The sequence below is a fragment of the Hemiscyllium ocellatum genome, chromosome 22 (assembly GCF_020745735.1).
Source record: "Hemiscyllium ocellatum isolate sHemOce1 chromosome 22, sHemOce1.pat.X.cur, whole genome shotgun sequence".
In the NCBI taxonomy this organism is placed as follows: Eukaryota; Metazoa; Chordata; class Chondrichthyes; order Orectolobiformes; family Hemiscylliidae; genus Hemiscyllium; species Hemiscyllium ocellatum.
The window spans coordinates 42,082,730-42,102,993 of record NC_083422.1 but is presented as its reverse complement, the minus strand read 5'-3'; the positions used below and the strand labels follow the sequence as shown (position 1 = coordinate 42,102,993).

The following is a 20,264-nucleotide window of genomic DNA, read 5'->3' as shown; positions in this document are numbered from 1 at the left end:
TCTTTCAGTGCCCTCTGTACTTTTTATTCTTAAACTATTCAACACGGCACATGATTGTAGCAGTTAAAGCTTTTCACTGCATTTTATTATATTCACTGTAAAATACAAGTGACAATAAATCATTCAAGTATTCAAATATCCAAACCTGCTGCCTATATTTTAACTCACACAAACTATGTTATGGATCTACATTAGCTCTTTGTCAGGTAATATTGTGATTTCAGAGCTCTCATTTTTGTTTTCAAATCCCTCTGTAGATTCACCCCTCTATGACTGACCACCAGTGCTACAACCTTCCAAGATATCTGTGCTTGTCGAATTCTGATCTCTTTGAGTATGCCCCCACCACTTGTGATCATGCCTCACTTGAAAAGCCTCGGCCCTAACTTCTGGAATTCCTGCACACCTCTCCCTTGTTTTCCTCTTTTAAGACCGGGGAGTGTTGACCTTGTAGAACTATCTACCATGGATAATAGTTGAAGCCAAAATATTGAACGTTTTCAATATAGTTATATAATTCTTAGAGCTAACTGGATCAAACGGTATGAAAGAAAATGGGAACAGGCCAATAAGTTGGATGATCAGCCAAGACAAGTTCAAAGGTTGAATGGTCTACTCCAGTTCCTATTTTCTATGTTTCTGTATAAAAATATGTCATAAGATGAATCTGGCATAACACATATTTCGTAGTGAATTGGCTATAACACAATTGACACTGTTTGGATAACACAAACTTTCTACTGGACTGGTATAGTGATTTTCAATCACGATCTTCCACAGTGCGATTTTCTGAAGTGGCTTTCTATAGTGCAATTTTCTATAGCGCAATGTTGCAGATGAAAACAGCTAGCACATTATAGCAGAACAACTTGCACAAACTTCTTTGGCCACGCTTTGATAATTTGACCTAAGATCTCCAAACGTGGCTTTCTGGCATATTATATTATCTTGCTTTCTTGGAAAAAAGTACCTGAGAACTTCTTATAATATTAAAGGTGCCATATAAATGTAAGTTGTTTAGTACACTTAATTATAGATACAAAAACAGAATTGCTGGAAAAGCTCAGCAGGTCTGGCAGCATCTGTGCAGAGAAATCAGAGTTAACGACCCTTCCTCAGAACAGATTATAGATGCCTGAAATTATAGATTTTTGTGTGGGAAATTAAAAACTCTGGAATGGGGCAGGAAAGTAGAGTTGACAGAGAAGATCCACCACGATTTTACTATCTGCTGGTATGGGTGTATGGTCTATTCTTGTTCTTATCCTTAGTTCTTACAGTACACCGCCAGATTTTACACCTTGTACCATCAATAAGTAACTCTACTTTTATGTCTTTACCTCTCCCCCACTTCATTCGTCCGGTAAATTTGGGTTGGGGTGGGGGAGTGCACAACAAAGTACAAATTTGTTATTGTAATTTGACCCCATCAAAATTGTAGACCTCGTATACTCATAACAGGTTTTGCATGTGTCGATAATACCAGCAGAATACGGAATTTCCTTTCACACTGCCCAGTCGTATCCCCTACTCTAGAATTTCCCAGATGACTCTATGACCCGGTTTACTGTGTCGTCCTTTGTCAAGTGTTAAAGCGCGGAGGAAAGGCATAGCTGTTGGTGGTCGAAGGGAACGACGAACTCCCCGAGTCATGCTGGGAGGAATTGTTCTGTTCACAACAACATGTAAGGATAACAACTCGTTTTGACACTACAAGTGCAATTTACTAAATGTGTTGTTCATCAGCGTAAAGTGGACCCACAGCAAAGCACATTATAGATTGAAGAGCGGATTTTATTGCCATTCTCCCAAATTGTCATGTGCAAGAACCAACCAAGCTTATCGGCACTGGAGATTTCCACTTGCAGCCAGCGGGCACTTGCAGCCAGCGAGTTATTGTTACGCACGCCTCCTATGATCATTCCTTTAACTTTTAATCCTTGATATCTTTCAGCAATTTGTACGATATTAAACAATCGATCTCTCGATATCTATCTACACATAAACTGAACAGCGGGTCTGAGCCCTCAGTTATTCCCGAAGAACCTGCAGCTCCTTACCAATAGGAAATTAGAGACAAGCATTTAAATCTGCACATCAACCAGTAACTAAAGTCACGTATTCGTCTGAAAGCGAGGAAGATAAAGGGAGGGGGGGGGGGGGGGGTGGGGGAAATATGCGGTACGTAAGAAAGTACTGTACCGTAAGTGACTGAATGGTAGTTCGGAGTTGGGGGAAGCTGCAGACGTGTGGTTGAAAGGAGGCAGCTGGTGGCGGGAGCTTGCATGTACTGGATACATCATACATATTAAGACAAAGGTTAGCAGCGAACTGAGCAAGGTACTGAACTGATGGGTCGCTTGCATTTCAGAACACTTTCAGGCCACGTTACTGGATGAACTGATACTGTAGGGCAAGGGTTTCTCATTTGTGCATACTGTGTGTAAAATTAAAACGAGAAAAAAAAGACTACAGATCGCGCCCGGATATCTCTCCAGTCGCTCAACTGCTGTGAATAAAAGTGAGCGGAAAGCTTGGCTCACTGAGAGAAGGGTTAGTGCCCAAAACTAAATGGATCTGAACTGGAATGATTCGTACCGTTGGTTCGTACAGTACGCCGGAGTGTCAAAGTGCTGAATCTACTTAATGAAACAAAGCTGTTCATATTTGATGTGGTAAAGGAAGCGGAGCCGCAATGATTTCTCCAGCCTTGTACTTCGTCCTGCCCATAATAGGTAAGATGCCCAAAGCGTTCCGTGTACCTTTCAACAATACTCTCCTGCAAGAAACTTAACAGGGAAGAAGTATGTTTTGTCTCGAGGCCTTTTTGATACGTTAGCAGCCTCTGTTAAAATTATCAGCCCAATAAAGGACGCCTTATATCCGACGGTTGATTGATCTATTTAACTTGGCTACACGTAAATCACATAATGTTTCATTATGTAATATTTAAACGTCAAATTCAGTATTACGTTGGGGAAGAATAATTTGAAGCATTGCCGGTGTACATAAAAATGATAATGCAATTTATGGTTTCTGCTTCTGGTGACCAGAATAACTCATATCATCCAGAGTAGAATTTATTTTAAGGTTGATCATCATTTCCTAATAAAGTTCGTCATTTGGATATATTGTCCGGAACTAGATAACTACTGGTAATGCTTCCGACGCAGTGCTGTTTGAAGGGGGCCCATTGATTTGTTCCTATTGTTGATGAAGATCGAAATATTTTTAACTTATATATGGTTGTATTTTTGCCTCGTTTGTTACCCCCACCCCCTCATCCCACCTCCAGATGCGGTAGTTCAGACTGCAGGTGTGAATCCTCTCCCTGCCCTTACCCGCGTTGACTGCGTGAAGGCCAATGAATTGTGTACCAGTGACTCGGCCTGCAGCAGCAAGTATCGAACCCTTAGGCAATGCCTGGCCGGGAGCTCCAGCATGGTCACCGGACCAGAAGCCAAGAACGAGTGCATCAGCGCTATGGAAGCAGTCCAGCAGAGTCCGTTGTACAACTGCAGGTGTAAGCGGGGCATGAAGAACGAGAAGCGATGTCTCCGAATATACTGGAGCATTCACCAAAGTTTCATGCATGGTATTAGCAAATATAGTTTCAAAGCTTCTCATTTTATAACGTTAAACATTCGAAAAAGCTGTACCCATAATGTAACTCAACAAACTGTGATCGTACCTTTCTCCCAGGGTTTACAATCACAGGTCATGATCTGGTCGGTTCTCCCTATGAGCCACTGAACAACAGACTCTCAGACATATTCCGAGCAGCGTCCATCATTTCAGGTAAGAAGTTTCAGAGAGTTGTACAACTTGTATTATGTTTCTATGTTAAAATAACTAAATACTATGTTTAAATTAAATCACTATTATGGGTCAATTCTCCATATAGCCCTAAGATGTGTGTTTTGTGAATTGTACTCGTTTTGTATCCACTGGAGTTGTGCCTTAACAGCTTCTTTCAGCCATTAGGACTTCTCGGTGCATCTGCATTATAGCTACACTGGAAGTATGAAACCTTGCAACGTTTTAAATAAGGTCGAAATCATAGATAAAGCAGATGTTCTTAGATACCGGGTTGTTTTCAAAAGAAGTTTGCATCAGTACTTCCAACAGTTTGATCGAGTGATTGTGTAGCACGCGATTATGTTGCTTTACCTCAGCGTGAAGAGCGCGAAGGGGAAAACCACGGAAGTTCATTACATTCGACTACTATTAGAGTCAACTTCAATATACCTTTGCAAATGGACTTTGTAGTTAAGTCTGCAAAAAGACAAAAATAAACAGTAAACTGCTAATGGTTAATTGACATTAGACCAAATTTAATCACTCGAACCTAAGTGACGGTTTTTTTGTAAAAAGGAAATTCGGCAGTTTGTGTTTCCTCAAGGGTGCATCCAGCCCTGGGGTGTTAATTTTTTTTGTCTCTAGATGGCAGTCTCACACTCTTATAGAGGTTTTCTTATGTCACTAAAAGTCTGATGAGGCTCTGAGAGTTATCTGCCAGCTACATTGCAACGGTTTGGTGAGAGTTCGTGTCAAATGTCTGGGCACGTCAGGGTGGGTATTTCTCAGTAATGAGAGGTAACGTGACTTTTCTCTGCTCCCCTTTTACCTGCATCACTATTCCCGTTATTTTTCATTTCTGTCTGTGTATTCGTCATTAAGGCTGTGCAATTCATCCACGAACATATTATAGTGAGTTTAGTAAATTAATTCAGGTAATGCTGCCTGTAAGGACTAATGCTCCTCAAGGATTTGCTTCAAAGCAAGTTTTAACTTTCTGGATGTAACTGAAAACCTAGTTAAAATTAATTTTGAAATTACACTCGTCAAATTCCACTTGAAACGTTTCAATATCCATTATTAATCTATAATTTAATAAACTTCTTTCAAATAATTCCAGCCAAGTAAATCATACTATTTGGAACAAAGAAAAATAAAACTACATTAGGTCCCATTTTCCCCTGAGGTTTTACAGAGATCTGGATTTCTGCGAATGAAATATTGTTCTTTAGCAACAACAGAAGTATATTATTCTGTGTAGCAGAAAGCAAATTAATAATTAAAAATAATGACGAAATATCAGATCCATGTAAAAAAATGGGAAATGTAAGCATAGATTCTGAAATGGTAAATTGAAAAAATAGAGATGGGAATAAATTAATTTATCAGTAAATTTAGTTCAGAATGGAAAATGTTGTAACATTTCCATGAATACTATAATTTTATTTATGATATTATTCTTAAAAAAAAAGTAAATGCTAGAAGTTTCATGCACCAATTAGCAGGGATGCATTTCTGGAAATCAGGTAGCACCCCTGCTGTGTTTATGGCAGCCTTACCAAAATGGGGCGTTATCCGGAATTGCAGTTTTAGACTGGATTAGGATTAATACTAAAGGCAGGCATGTTTAATTGATAGGGAAAGTAGCAGACAATTTTGTTACAACTTTTGGATTAAACAAGGTGGTACTATTACTTTAAAATTAGTAGGCATTGTGGTACTTGTAAACATTTGGAATAATAGCTACAGCCTTGTTCTTGGGTGGTACAGCTCATAATAATGATTGGATGTTCTTAAACAATGCACAGTTGCCTGAGCATGAAATGGATGTTACCACATGGCCATGGTTAGCAATTATAGAAAAGGACCAGTGGCTGGATTCTAGAATGACAGTTAGGAAGTTAAAAATTCTCACAGTTGTATTATTCATGTGTTATGTTTTGGCTCCATTCATTATTTAATTTTCTATTGCAGCATGATTGTGATATTCTCTGTAAAATATTTTTTAAACATTTTACTGTTTTGCTTAATGAAAGGCATTAATGTCTAATGCCTTTGTCACCTCCAGTATCATCTGTTTAAATACTGTCCTTAGCCAGCTTTCCTCTATAAACATGAGCTCATACAAAACTCTATCTTAATATAAATTGGAATCAGGACAGCAATTTATGTACGTGTGGGTGTCTCACCTATCAGCTGGAGAGCCATTAAGAGGTTGTGTCATCCTCTTTAGGGGAAATCCTGTCACATTAAGTATTACTTAGGCTCTTAAGTGGGAGGAGGAAAAAGTGAGGACTACAAATGCTGGAAATCATAGTCAGAGGGTGTGGAGCTGGAAAAGCACAGCTAGTCAGGCAGTATCGAGGAGCAAGAGGGTCAACGTTTCAGGCGTTTCGAGCATGAGCTCATGCTTGAAACATTGACTCTCTTGCTCCTCGAATGCTGCCTAAGCAACTGTGCTTTTCCAACACCACACTTTTAACTCTTAAATGGGTGTGGCAGGCCTTCCTGAAAATCAAGTTGGGTGGAGTGGTGCAAGGCTTTAGAAGGCTGCCAACTGAAAGCTACTGGCCAGAGACCAGCACTCCTTGTTAGTCAGCAGTGCCATTTGGAAAGTGGTGTCTGCTGTTGGTATCTCTGTCTGGCTGGGGGTGGGGATGGGGGAGAAGGAGTCGGGGGGCGGCCGCATGAAGCGAGGTGTTGGTTAGCTTGGATGGCTGGTTTACGATGCAGAGTGATGTCAAAAGTGTAGATTCAATTTTTGCGCAAGCTGAGGTTACTATGAAGGATTCTCCCTCTTACCTTCTTCATCTGTCTGAGGTGTGGTGATGTTGAATTTAAACCACTAGCACTTGTCACTTTCTGATGAGAGATCAGACCTCTGATAGATAGGAAATGATGATTTTTAATGCATTTACCCAAGGCATAGGATCAACAAGGGATTCATGCCACAGGTGAGTGATGACAGCAGAAACATTGAAGTCTAGTTGTCAAAGGGAAGGGGGAGAGAGGTCAGCAACAAGGGCAGTGGTTGGCTCTTTCCTGAAGCTGAGTATCTCAGTCAGCACTGATTGCATTTGTATTGGACTTCTCCATCATCTGCCAAAATCCCACATGTAAGTTTGACAGGACTTTTGTTTTCAACTTTTTGTATAGCAAGGCCCCATCTGCTGCTGGGGGTATACTCACTACCCAGTTAAGATTTGAACATGCAATGTTGCGCCAGGGCCATCAATGACTTGTGAAGGGTTTGCCACGTCTAGCCAGACATATTCTGGGAGATATCAACAGAAGTGACATCTCAGAAAACCACTGGTACAACATTCTATTTTCAACTCAATGTAGAACCAAAGGTGGCCAGATCAGCTAGATTGCTATTTGATGATATCCAAAACCATTATCGTTAGCCCCAACCTCAGAAGATCACACTCTTATACTCTAATATGATGTTCCATTTCCAGTGGCATTAATCTCTTGTTGTACAAATAGATTGTGAACTGCATAGCTAGTTTATCCTATCTGGGTTAGCTTTGAACCCAGATCTCAGAGACAGAGAGCCAGTATATTGCCTTTATTGCTCATTTTCTGCATTCCTTATGTTCTTATCCTGGTAATTATGTTGGGCAAGTGCATGACAACTAAATGTCTTACATTTTCCAAATGGGATTTTTGAGAAAAACTTTTCTGTAGAATTTAGAATTTTCAGTGATTCATAATTCGTAGATTTTGCACCAATGGTTTGTGGGCTTTTTGCAGCATCCATCTCAGAGACATGAGGCAATATGGGACAGGTAAAAGAAAAACTGGAGAAATCCCAAAGTAACTGCATAATGTAAAGTAATTTTTAAAAATGCATCAGAAACAGAACCTAATGTCAAGTTTAATAATGGCTATTTATTGTTTTTGCAGAGACCTTGCTAGTCACTTATCATACATTTGATAGATCATTGTAAAGGTTAAAACAGATTACAATGACTAGAAAAAGCACCTAACGCTTAATAGGACTTTCAAAAACATTGATTTAATAAAGATTTATACTTACTGTAGTGAAAAACAATCAGTGTTGGAAACAGAACTTTCTCCAAAGGGGAGGGAGAGAGTGGCTATTTTTGACATCAGGGTTGCATTTGACAATTTGTGGTATCAAGATGCTCTAGCAAAACTAAAGTCAGTGGGAATCAGGGTGAAAACTCTCTTCTGATTGGAGTCAAACAGGCACAAAGGAAGATGGTTGTGTCTATTAGATCCGGTCAGTTTTCTCAGTTCCAGGCCATGTCTACAAGAATTTATCATCATAGTGTTCTCGGCCCAATCATCTTCATCTGCCTCATCAATGGCCTTCTCTCTAACATAAAGTCAGAAGTGGCGATGTTAAATCACCTGTGAGCAATGTTCAGCACCATTCATGCCACCTCAGAACTGCAGTGATCTGTGTCCAATGCAACAAGACCTGGACTACATCTAGGGTTGGGCAGACAAGTTGGAGTTAAAATTTGTGTTACACAAGTACCAGACAATAACCATATCCAAGGAGAGAGAATTTAACCATTGGCCTTTGACATTCAATGGCATTACCATCACTGAATTCCCCACTATCAACGTCCTTGGGATTACCATTAACCAGAAACTGGATTAACAATATGAACACGTGGCTACAGGAGCAGGTCAGCTGCTAGGAATCCTGCAGCGTGTGACATAGCTCCTGGTTTCCCAAAATCTATCCCCCATCTACAAGTCACAAGTCAGGAATGTAATGGAATACTCCCCATTTGCCCAAGTTAGGACAGCTCAACATACTCAGGATAGACAGACAGGAGACTAGAAGAACACAGCAAGTCAGGCAACATCAGGAGGTGGAGTAGTCGACATTTTGGGTGTAACCCTTCTTCTGGGGGGTGGGTGTAGGGGGAGCTATAGTTAAAGGGTGTGGTGGGGGAAGGGTGGTTAGGTGGGGAGAGGTGAAGACAGGCAGAGGGTACGACCTTGTTGGTCAATGGGAGGAATGAATCCAGTAGGTGGCTGGGAGGAGTGAGGGGAAGGGAGTCAAGGGATGGGAAGAGAGGTTATTTGACACTGGATAACTCAATGTTGAGTTCTCTGGGCTGTAGACTGCCTAGGCAGAAGATGAGGTATGTTCCTCCAATTTGTGGTTTGGTTTGTTATGGCAATGAAGGAGGCCAAGGATGGCCATGTTGGAAAGGGAGTGGGATGGGGAATTAAAAGGTGGTGACTGGGTGGTCTGGTTGGCCCCAGCTGAGATTCTCAGTGAACTATACCCTAAGTTTATGTTGGTCTCCCCGATGTAAAGAAGACCACATTGGGAGCACCTGATGCAGTAAACTAGGCTGGAAGAGAGGCAAGTGAACCTCTGTCTCAACTGGAAGGACTGTTTGGGTCTGCCTGGGCAGTCTACAGCCTGGAGGACACAACATTGAGTTCTCTAATTTCAAATAACCTCCCCTCCCATCCCTGACTCCCTTCTCACCCCTCCCCCTCCCTTCCACTCCTCCCAGCCACCTACCAGATTCATTTCACCCATTGACCAACCAGGTCGTAGCCTCTGCTTGTTTCCACCTATCCCACCACCCTGGCCCCAGCACCCCCTTTATCTGCAGCCCTGCCCCCCCCACCCCCTGCACACCCACCCCCCAGGCCTAAACGTCAACTTCTCCACCTCTTGATGATGCTTGGCCTGTAGTGTTCTTCCAGCCTCCTGAATGTCTCCTTTGGATTACAACATCTGCAGATTTTTTTGGCTCAATACATTCAGGAAACTTGATACCATGCAGGACAATGCAGCACTCTTTATTAGCACTTTATCTATAAGAAGACACTCCTTCCATCATTGATGAACATCTACGAGATGCACTGCAAAAACTCACCCTGGCTCCTTTAGACAGTACCTCTCAAATCCATGACAACTACCATCCAGAAAGATAAGAGCAGCAAATACAAGAGAACACTACCATCTGCAACTTTCTCTCCAAACCACTCCATTCTGGCTTGGAAATATATTGTCATTCCTTTAGTGTGGGATGTTAAAATCCTGTAACTCCTTCTATAAAGGCATTGTGGGTCTACCTCCTGCAAACTGACTGCAGAAGGCTGGACACCAACACTTTCTCAAGGGTAACTAAGAATAGGTAATAACTGTTGGCCCAGCTAATAGCGATGCTTGTGTGCCATGAATGAATGATGTAATATCATCATGTCTTGATACTCCATAAAACTCATTAATACTGCCACAATAAAATACCTCATCTTTATCAATTTTGCAATGTTTATCTCAGTTCCCATCTTTATATTGCTGAGGACGAAATTGTTAACTTATGTTCAGAATCCCATTCTTGTCTACTTTGAGAAGGTACAGGTTCATGTTGCTTTCAGACCTTACAACAAGTAAGCATTTTCTTTCCATGTGTCCTGACTGAATTCAAACCCAAGTCCTTTCCATCTTTGCCTTCCCATCTATTTCCTAGGCAATAACATCTTAACTCTTACTCAACTGAATGCTTTAATGTCTCATTTAGGTACAGTACTGGTAACCCTTTAGCACACACTTTAAAGCTATTTTTAATGTGAACCTTGATTGTGAATGCCAACAACTTTACTGGTGTAGAAGATATGAGTTGAGCCTGTCCGTCTTCTTCAGACAGTGATGCATTTGTACCTCTCACTGTGATTGCTCGATAGGGCACAAGAATAAGCAACCTAATTGATTCTCTCTGGAATCATTCAATACTTCTTCAGCATTTTCCCGTATCAGGGTGGAAATTAGAAAACCACAGTACATAAGAATCACAGATACACATCCACCCCAATCAGTTCATTGTGGCATGGAATGATATTTAAAACTACTGCCACTTTTCTTATAATATTGGTATTTGATAACCTTGTCATAGGACTGTTTCATTTGTCCTATGGTGTGAATAATCCAATTTGTATGAAGGTCAGATTGAATTTTTTTTGCAAAAACCTTTATGTCATTTGGACCCATTCTTTTTATTATGACTATTATATATTACGTACCAAGTCTTTGGCTTGGTATTGACATGAATCTAACAAGGATACCAATTGGTGACTTTGAGAAAATCTTTAGCTCAGATTGATGATAAGTATGTAAGTTAGCTTGCTGAGCTTGAAGCTTTGTTTTCAGACATTTCGTCACTACACTAGATTACAACATCAGTGAGAGTGTCTGGTGAAGCGCTGGTGGTATGTCCCACCTCCCTATTTAGAGGTCTTGGTTTCTTAAGGTGGGTGTCATTTCTGTTTTTTTTCAAGTGAAAGTCAATAGGTACCAATGCTACCATCACCACGATGATGATTTCCTCACTAAGTATAGCATGTAGAAAATCGCTGATATTTTGTGACTGATATTGGGAATTATTTTGAAGCAGGCAGTTTTCTAGTTACTCACTTTACTGTATTAGTACATGTGCATAGTATTTGCAAGTGACATTAGAATTAATTACAGCAATTTGCTTCATTCTTAAATGAAAGTGATAAGCTACCACATAAATAGAAATAGCTTACAATTTAAATGATAAGTCAATAATTTTTTTTCTCCCACTTCTTTGGGCTTGGTTTAGTTTCAAATTTTTTTTAACGTAAAAGAAACCTCGATTGCATGTGGAATTAACTAAGTATAAACTTCATAATGTTCTTCAGGCCACACATTTTTAACTTGCGGTGCTGTTATAAAAGACTTTAACAAGGATACCAGAGGTGAATTTCTATGCAATCTTTATGTAGTTTTTTATTATGATCTGTAAATAATTCAGAAGCTCTTTCGCTGGCAAATCATTTCCAATCTATTAAATTATTTCATATTTATTTATCTAATTCTCGAGGTTTTATTTGAAATATATTTTATACTATTATTGAAAATTATGAAGTACTGTGGGTATAATAGCTTGCTTCATTGTTAGTATTTGCTCCTCAAAGTTACTATCACTTGGTAATATTCTATTACTTTATATCTTATTGAATTATAATGTTAGTTGTTGTTTAGTCATTGGTTTAGTTTCTGGTTACTGCCTTTTTCAACCATTTGCTAATTGAATAAATTGGACTATTTTATAAGATTCCAGTTGAAGTATCCTATTTCACATTAATGTTGCTTGCGTTTTATCAATCAATATATTAAAATAGGTATGCCATTCACTTACATTTGTAATTATAAATGCAGAGTACTCAAATATGTCACTTGTAAATTAGGTCATAAAATATCATGGCTATAAAAGAAGTAAAGGCCTGCAATTAGATAAATGGAATTTTTCTGCTTCAGCATTCTCGGCACATTCTAGGAACATATGACACAGTCCTCACTTCCTCCTAGCATGTGACACATACCCAACCAACGTTTTGTTCATTAATTTTAATAAATAGAAAATTGCAGACAGAGAAAGCAAAGTTTCCTGGTACATACTCTCAGCATGTAACAAGAACAAAGCTGAAAATCTCTCCTAATGATATCTTGTATTCAAAAGCACTTTGTCAGTTATTGATTACAGTCACTATAGGAAACTGCTAAGATCAACAAATAGTGTAAGAGTCCCAATTAAGTAATGTGTAAGTGGGTGGGCTTTGAATTAGTTATCATTAATCTGGATTTTCTTTTGATGATGTTGAGGGAGGAAATTTGACCAGGACAGCTTAAAGCCTTTGAAATAAGAGTATAAAATCTTTCATTGCTCATAAGAGTTCCAAAAGTGTGTAAAGCTGTTATTTATACAATCCTAAACCAGCATCTTTTTCAAAGCGATTCATCATTTATAATTCACCCAGATTTTCTTCTTTAACTTCAATTTCCAATACAGAACTAATAGCCTCAGCTGCCAGATGAGTAAAAGCAGAATGGAGAACATAAAGTCAATGATCACGCCTATTTCTCATTTTAAATACTTATCCCACAGTCTACTTTAAATTACATAAAACAGCATTGAAATTTACTACTAATAAAAATGATATTCTTGTCAACAATCTTAAGGAAAATGAGCTGGAGAGGCTGAATGACTTCTTCCATTTGTACTTACGTTTGGAATTTTCATCCTAATTTCCATGGGCTGGCTCTTTTTACAATAAGCTATAATCAGTGTCTTGATTTTTCATGTTATGATGCTTATGTATCTTGTTAAGTTTTATTCTAATTACTGAATAATGATTGGTTTATATCCTACAGTTAATAACATTGATTTCAAAATCTAATAATTTGTGCATGCTGCTGCTTGCCTGCCTTAAAAAATAGTGCGTTGGCATCAGGTAAGTTTCCCACATGATTCTTTCACAATCCTGACCAGAGACATTAAGCAGAGAAGAAAGTCTTCCTTCTAAAGAGAAGAAGAATTGAAGTCTGAATTAAACTGGGGTCCCCATTAATGCAGAATCAAAGTTGACCACACAGTAAGCTTGGTAAGATCAAAGATTTATTTCTTTGAATTCAAAGTACTTGAGCAAGTAATTAAATACAAATTGAAAACAATCTAAATAAGAGAGTTAAAAATGCAAAATGAAAGTAAAATGAGAAGAAGTTAACATGTCCATTGGAACATAATTAGAGTTTAAATAAGAGAATGCAATGCATGGGAAGATATAGTAATCCTATGATTTATTGATTAGCTTATTATACAGATGCCCAATATACTGTACTGATGTATTTCCTAATTTGCACAGAATTGCTGATGGCATTCACGTTGCCCATTTTGACTATCTATAAGTCAGCAGGTTTGTACTTCAGAAGTGTTTGTAGCAAAACTTTAAGTGCATACTAAATTTTGAATATGTGTCCTTGCTGAGATATGTAAATTTATAAATGCAATGACAGATTACAGTGTTGTGAGTGTTTGACATGGTGAGAAACAGATATGGAACAGGTTGATTGGCATTGTTTTGTAGTGTAAAATCTTGGTCTGTCAGTATAGTACTGTAGTCTTCAAATAATCTGGGCATTACTCTTGTTGGACCTTTACATTCTATACAGGGCAACTTTCTCCATGTCAAATTCATGCACCAGTACATTAACTTGGCCAGAGAAATTGTGTTGAATCTGGGTAGACCCACACTTAGAGCAATATATGGGGTTCTGATCTCCTTATTGCAACAAGGCAATTAAACATTAGTGAAACTGCAGAATGAAAGAATAACAAGGATACAGTATTACCAGAACTAAGAGAGTACAACTATCAAGAAAGTGTAAACAAATTTGGTTTGATTTCACTGGAAAAGATCTTGCCAATGAATGACTTTATGGAGGATGAATGTAGAGAAAATATTGATAAGTATCAGATGCCCAGAACTAGGAGACATAAATATAAGATAACTATTAATAACTCAAAAAAAAGTTAGCAACTGTTTAGAAAATGGAACTTGGTACAAATGGATGAATTAAAGTAAACAGCATAGGCATTTTTAAAGGGACACTTTTAAAGTACTGTTTCACAATACATTCTTCTGATCCTCGTAAACGTCAGCCCAGATTTTTAGGTTTCTTTAAAAGTACGTTTATTAATGATAAGTATATGACAATAAGACTGAGTGGTTCCATGTTCTGAGTTGTACCAGTTCCAACTTTTTAACAGCATTCTATCACATGACAAATGACATCACAGTCAAATCAAAGCATACCTCAGAGACTCAGCTACATATTCAGTAAATCCTACTCTACAAGTGCGTGATAAAAAGAAGATAATATAAGAAGATGCAGACAAGATATAGATAAAGTAGAAGAGGTGGTTCATTAAGGAGGATAAACACTGGCTCTAATAAATTGCCGTGTTTCTGTGCAATAAATTCTATGCAGTTGTACCTACTGTGATGTACAATGAAAAGTATGGGGAATATTGTTTGCTTCTACCCATGGTTACTAGGTAAATAGAGCACTTTGTCATTTGTAAAGCAATTTGGAACATCCTGAGATTTGAAAAGTACGAAAAGAAATTCTTACTTTTTTCTTTTACATGCCAATTTTGAAAGATTCTTGACGTCTTCTGTTTTGTTGTGACCATCCATAGTATTAGCTATGTAGCACAATTAATATCATCAATAAATTTTGACATCGAATTTGGAAAAATTTTTTTAATATTGAACAACAGCGTTCCTAATAGCAATTCCTGTAGAACGTCAGTTCTAATCAGTTCTCATCTTTTAATGGTCTAAGAAACTATCTGTAACCTTTATTCTCTGGTTTCTGTTTTAAAACTTGCTTTTATTTTGCTATTTGCCTCTTGATTGGTACATTTAGTGGCCTTTTGAGAGATTTTACACATTGCATCCAGTGTTACGTTTGGCTACTGTTTCTCTTGTTAAAATAATTTATTAAGGTTGTTCAATTATGAGCTTCTCTTTTGAAATCCTTATTGTTTCATTTTATGAATACCTTTTGTATTTTCTTCTTGCATTCACTTAAATTTTATTGATCACTTCTCGAATTGTCCCACCTTTGTCTACGATGTCATTTATTTTCCATTTTATCTTTCTCAGTTCTATCTCCAGCTCCTCCTAAATTAACTTCTCTTTCCAGCTGATTACTTCGGTAGTTGCAAACATAAAAACATCCAAATAGAAGTAAGAGAAGCCCATAAAGCTTGCTCTATCATTCAATATGAGCATGGCTGATCTTGGACTCCATGTTCCTCCCCACTTTCCATATTCCTTGATTCCCCAACAGTTCAAAAATCTATTTATCTCAGGCTTGAATATAATTAATTATAGCAGATTCAGAATGCTCTGTCTCTTCCAAACAGTACATCAAATTTTATCATGTTATAACCATGATTTCATGTGCTGTCTCTTACTGCCTTCTCATTTCTACTCTGATTCACTGCTCAGCTGGGTATCTTCTCTTGTTGGACTTAAATACTGAGTAAAAAAAGAATCCTGAACAATTGTAAACATTCCATTTTATTTTCCCCATTCTGTGCTACTTCCAGTCAATCTATTTGGGTACGTAGCCATAGCAATCTTTTATTGTTAGTATTGTTCCCATATTTTTTACTTATTTAATATCTTTTTCTCTACATATTGTGTAAAGATTGAGCAGTTTAGGTCTAGGTACATTGAAGTTAGAAGAATGAGGAATGATCCTATTGAAACATATTAGATCCTCAGCAAACTCTCCATCAATGATGACTGACTTAACACTGACATTTTTTACAAACCCACTGACTCCCACAGCTACTTGGATTACACCTCTTCCGCCCTACCTCCTACAAAAATGCTATCCCATATTCCCAATTCCTCCGCCACTGCTGTATCTGCTCCCAAGAGGACCAGTTCCACCACAGAAATCACCAGATGGCCTCCTTCTTCAAAAACCACAATTTTCCTTCCCATGTGGTTGAAGATGCCCTCCAACACATGTCATCCACGTCCTGCATCCCTACCTTCAAACCCCACCCCTCCAAATGCAACAAGGACAGAACCCCCCTGGTCCTCACCTTCTGCCCCACTAAACTCCACATAAACTGCATTGTCCACTGACATTTCCACCATCTACAAATGGACCCCGCCACCAGGGATATATTTCCCTCCCCACTGCTATCCACTTTCCGCAAAGACCGTTCCCTCCATGACTACCTGGTCAGGTCCATGACCCCCAACAACCCACCCTCCCCTCCTGGCATCTTCCCCTGCCACCGCAGTAATTGCCAAATGTGCGCCCACATCTCCCCCCTCACCTCCATCCAAGGTCCCAAAGGAGCCTTCCACATCCATCAAAGTTTCACCTGCACATCCACAAATGTTATTTATTGTATCCAGTGCTCCCGATGTGGTCTCCTTTACACTGGGGAGACTGGATGCCTTCTTGCAGAGCGCTTTAGGGAACATCTCCGGGACACCCATTGAACATAGCACATAGAACAATACAGCGCAGAACAGGCCCTTCAGCCCTCAATGTTGTGCCAAGCTGTGAACTATTCTCTGTTTGTCCCCCTACACTATCCCAAAATCATCCATGTGCTTATCTAAGAATTGTTTAAATCTCCCTAATGTGGCTGAGTTGACTACATTAGCAGGTAGGGCATTCCACGCCCCTACCACTCTCTGCGTAAAGAACCTGCCTCTGACATCTGTCTTAAATCTATCGCCCCTCAATTTGTAGTTATGCCTTCTCATACAAGCTGACATCATCATCCGAGGAAAAAAACTTTGACTGTCTACTCTATCTAATCCTCTGATCATCTTGTATGTCACTATCAAATCCCCTCTTAGCCTTCTTCTTTCCAATGAGAACAGACCCAAGTCTCTCAGCCTTTCCTCATATGACCTTTCCTCTAGACCAGGTCATATCCTGGTAAATCTCCTCTGCACTTTTTCCAATGCTTCCACATCCTTCCCGAAATATGGGAACCAGAACTGTACGCAATATTCCAAGTTTGGCTGTACCAGTGTGTTGTATAGTTGCAGCATGATATTGCTGCTCTGGAACTCAATCCCTCGACAAATGAAACCTAACACATCTTTTGCCTTCTAAACAGCACAATCCACCTGGGTGGTAACTTTCAGGGATCTATGTATATGGACTCCAAGATCCCTCTGCACGTCCACACTACCAAGAATCTTTCTGTTGACCCAGTAATCTGCCTTCCTGTTATTCTTCCCAAAGTGCATCCCCTCACATTAAGCTGCATTGAACTCCATTTGCCACCTCTCAGCCTAATTTTGCAGTTTATCCAAATCCCCCTGCAACCTGTAACATTCTTCAAAACATTCCACTACTTCACTGACTTTAGTGTCATCTGCAAATTTACTAATCCATCCTCCTATGCCTGCATCTAAGTCATTTATAAAAATGACAAACAGCAGTGGTCCCAAAACAGATCCTTGTGGCACACCACTAGTAACCGTACTCTAGGCTGAATATTTTCCATCAAACACCACTCGCTGCCTTCTTTCAGAAAGCCAGTTTCTAATCCAAATGCTAAATCATCCTCAATTCCATGCCTTTGCATTTTTTCCAACAGTCTACCATGTGGAACCTTATCAAAGGCTTTATTGAAGTCCATGTATACCATGTCAACTGCCCTACCCTCATCTACATGCTTGGTCACCTTCTCAAAAAACTCAGAGGCTTGTGAGACATGACCTGCCTTTGACGAAACCATGTTGACTATCTGAAATTAAATTGTTGCTTGCTAGATGATTATAAATCATATCTCTTTTAATCCTTTCCAAAACCTTTCCTATAACAGAAGTAAGGCTCACCGGTCTATAATTACCTGGGTCATCTCTACTGCCCTTCTTGAACAAGGGCACAACATTTCCAATCCTCCAGTCCTCTGGTACTAAACCTGTAGACAATAATGACTCAAATATCAAAGCCAAGGGCTCTGCTATCCCCTCTTTAGCTTCCCAGAGAATGCTTGGATAAATCCCATCTGGCCCAGGGGACTTGTCTACTTTCACTCCTTCTAGAATTGATAATACCTATTTGTAACTAACCTTGATCCTTTCTTGTCTAATATCTCATACCTCATTCTTCTCCTCTGCAATATTCTCCTTTTCCTGAGTGAAAACCAATGAGAAATGTTTGTTTAGTACCTCTCCGATCTCTGTAGGGTTCACACTCAACTTCCCACTTCTGTCTTTGACTGGCCCTATTCCTACCCTGATTGTCCTTTTAATCCTCACGCCCCACAGAAAGCTTTAGGGTTCTCCTTTGTTCTACTTGTTAAAGACTGCTCGTGTCCTCTCTTTGATCTTCTTAACTCTCTCTTTAAATGCTTCCTAGCTGATCTGTAACTTTCCATCGCCTCATCTGAACCATCTTGCCTCATCAACACATAAACCTCCTTCTTCTTCTTAACAAGATATGCAATTTCTGTAGTAAACCACGGTTCCCTTACCTTATCACTTCCTCCCTGCCTGACAGAGACATACCTATCAAGGACACGCAATATCTGTTCCTTAAACTAGCTCCATATTTCCGTTATCTGAATCCTCTGCATTTTCTACCCCATTCTATGCATCCTAATTCTTGCCTAATTGCATTATAATTGCCCTTGCCCCTCGATAACTCTTGACCTGTGGCATGTACCTATCCCTTTCCATCACTAAACTAAACGTAACTGAATTATGGTCACTCTCTCCAAAATGCTCACCTACAACTAAATCAAACACCTGACCAAGCACCAGATCCAGTGTGGCCTCCCTTCTTGTCGGCTCTTTGGCATACTGTGTCAGGAAATCCTCCTGTACACATTGGACAAAAACTGATCCATCCAACATACTAGAATTATAGCATTTCCAGTTAATGTTGGGGAAGTTAAAAGTCCCACATAATGACCACCCCGTTCCTTTCACTCCGGCCCAGAATAATTTGGCTAATCCTCTCTTCCACCTCCCTGGAACTCTGCAGAGGCCTATAAAAAACTCCAAGCGGTGTGACCTCTCCTCTCCCGTTTCTTACCTCAGCCCACACTACCTCAGTAAACGAGTCCTTTCAGCCACTGTTACACTATCCTTGACTAACAAGACCATGCCTCCCCCTCTTTTACCGCCTTGCCTGTTCTTAATGAAAGATCTAAACCCTGGAACCTGCAATTCCTCACCTTGCTCTATCCATGTCTCCGAAATGGCCACAACATCGAAGTCCCAGGTACCTATCAATGCTGCAAGCTCAGCTTGGATATTTTGGATATTTATGGCATTGAAGTAGACACACTTCAAACCAGTTTGCTGTCTGCCAGCACATTCCTGTGAGCCTGAAATCCTGTCCCTGTCCTTCCTACTCTCATCCTCTTGTGCATTGCAACTACACCTTCGGATCCCATCCCCCTGCTGAGCTGGTTTAAACCCACCCAAATAGCACCAGCAATTTCCCACCCTCTGGTTCACCCACACCAATCAACTCCACCACCCCATGGCTGAACATTTCAACTTCCCCTCCTACTCTACCAAGAACATGCATGTCCTGGGCCCCCTCCACCAGCCAATGCCTGGAGGAAGAACGCCTCATCTTCCGCCTTTGAACACTTCAACCCCAGGCATCAATGTGGACTTCACCAGTTTCCTAATTTGCCCTCCCCCCACCTTAATCCAGTTTCAACCTGCCAGCTCAGCACTATCCTCATGACCTGTCCTACCTGCCAACCTTCCTTCCCACCTATCCGCTCCACCTCCTCTCCGACCTATCACCTTCATCCACCTACTGCACTCTTAGCTACTTTCTCCCCAGCCCCAACCCCCTCCCATTTATTCTTCCACCCCGGATGCTCCCTGCCTCATTCCTGATGAAGGGCTTATGCCTGAAATATCAATTTTCCTGCTCCTTAGATGCTGCCTGACCTGCTGTGCTTTTCCAGCACCACTCTAACCTTGACTGATTTCCAACATCTGCAGTCCTCACTTTCTCCCTAAATTGGCTGAATGTCTGGAGGATGTAACCTCTTATAGGGTCACTAGAATTAGGAGGCACAGATTAAGCATAAAGGGTGCCCCTTTTAATACTGAGATGAAAAAAATGT

The 20,264-nt window shown here is 39.9% G+C and overlaps 1 protein-coding gene across 1 annotated transcript in view; it reads left to right on the top strand.

Annotated features, from left to right (window-relative positions):
- Positions 1-2,239: 2,239 nt before the first annotated feature.
- Positions 2,240-20,264, top strand: part of gfra1b (gdnf family receptor alpha 1b) — a 196,798-nt gene continuing 178,773 nt past the window's right edge. Inside the window, exons 1-3 of the mRNA XM_060842446.1 lie at positions 2,240-2,735; positions 3,296-3,595; positions 3,703-3,798. Of these exons, the coding sequence (XP_060698429.1) occupies positions 2,696-2,735; positions 3,296-3,595; positions 3,703-3,798 (436 nt within the window). The 5' untranslated portion in view covers positions 2,240-2,695. The remainder of the gene's footprint in view (positions 2,736-3,295; positions 3,596-3,702; positions 3,799-20,264) is intronic.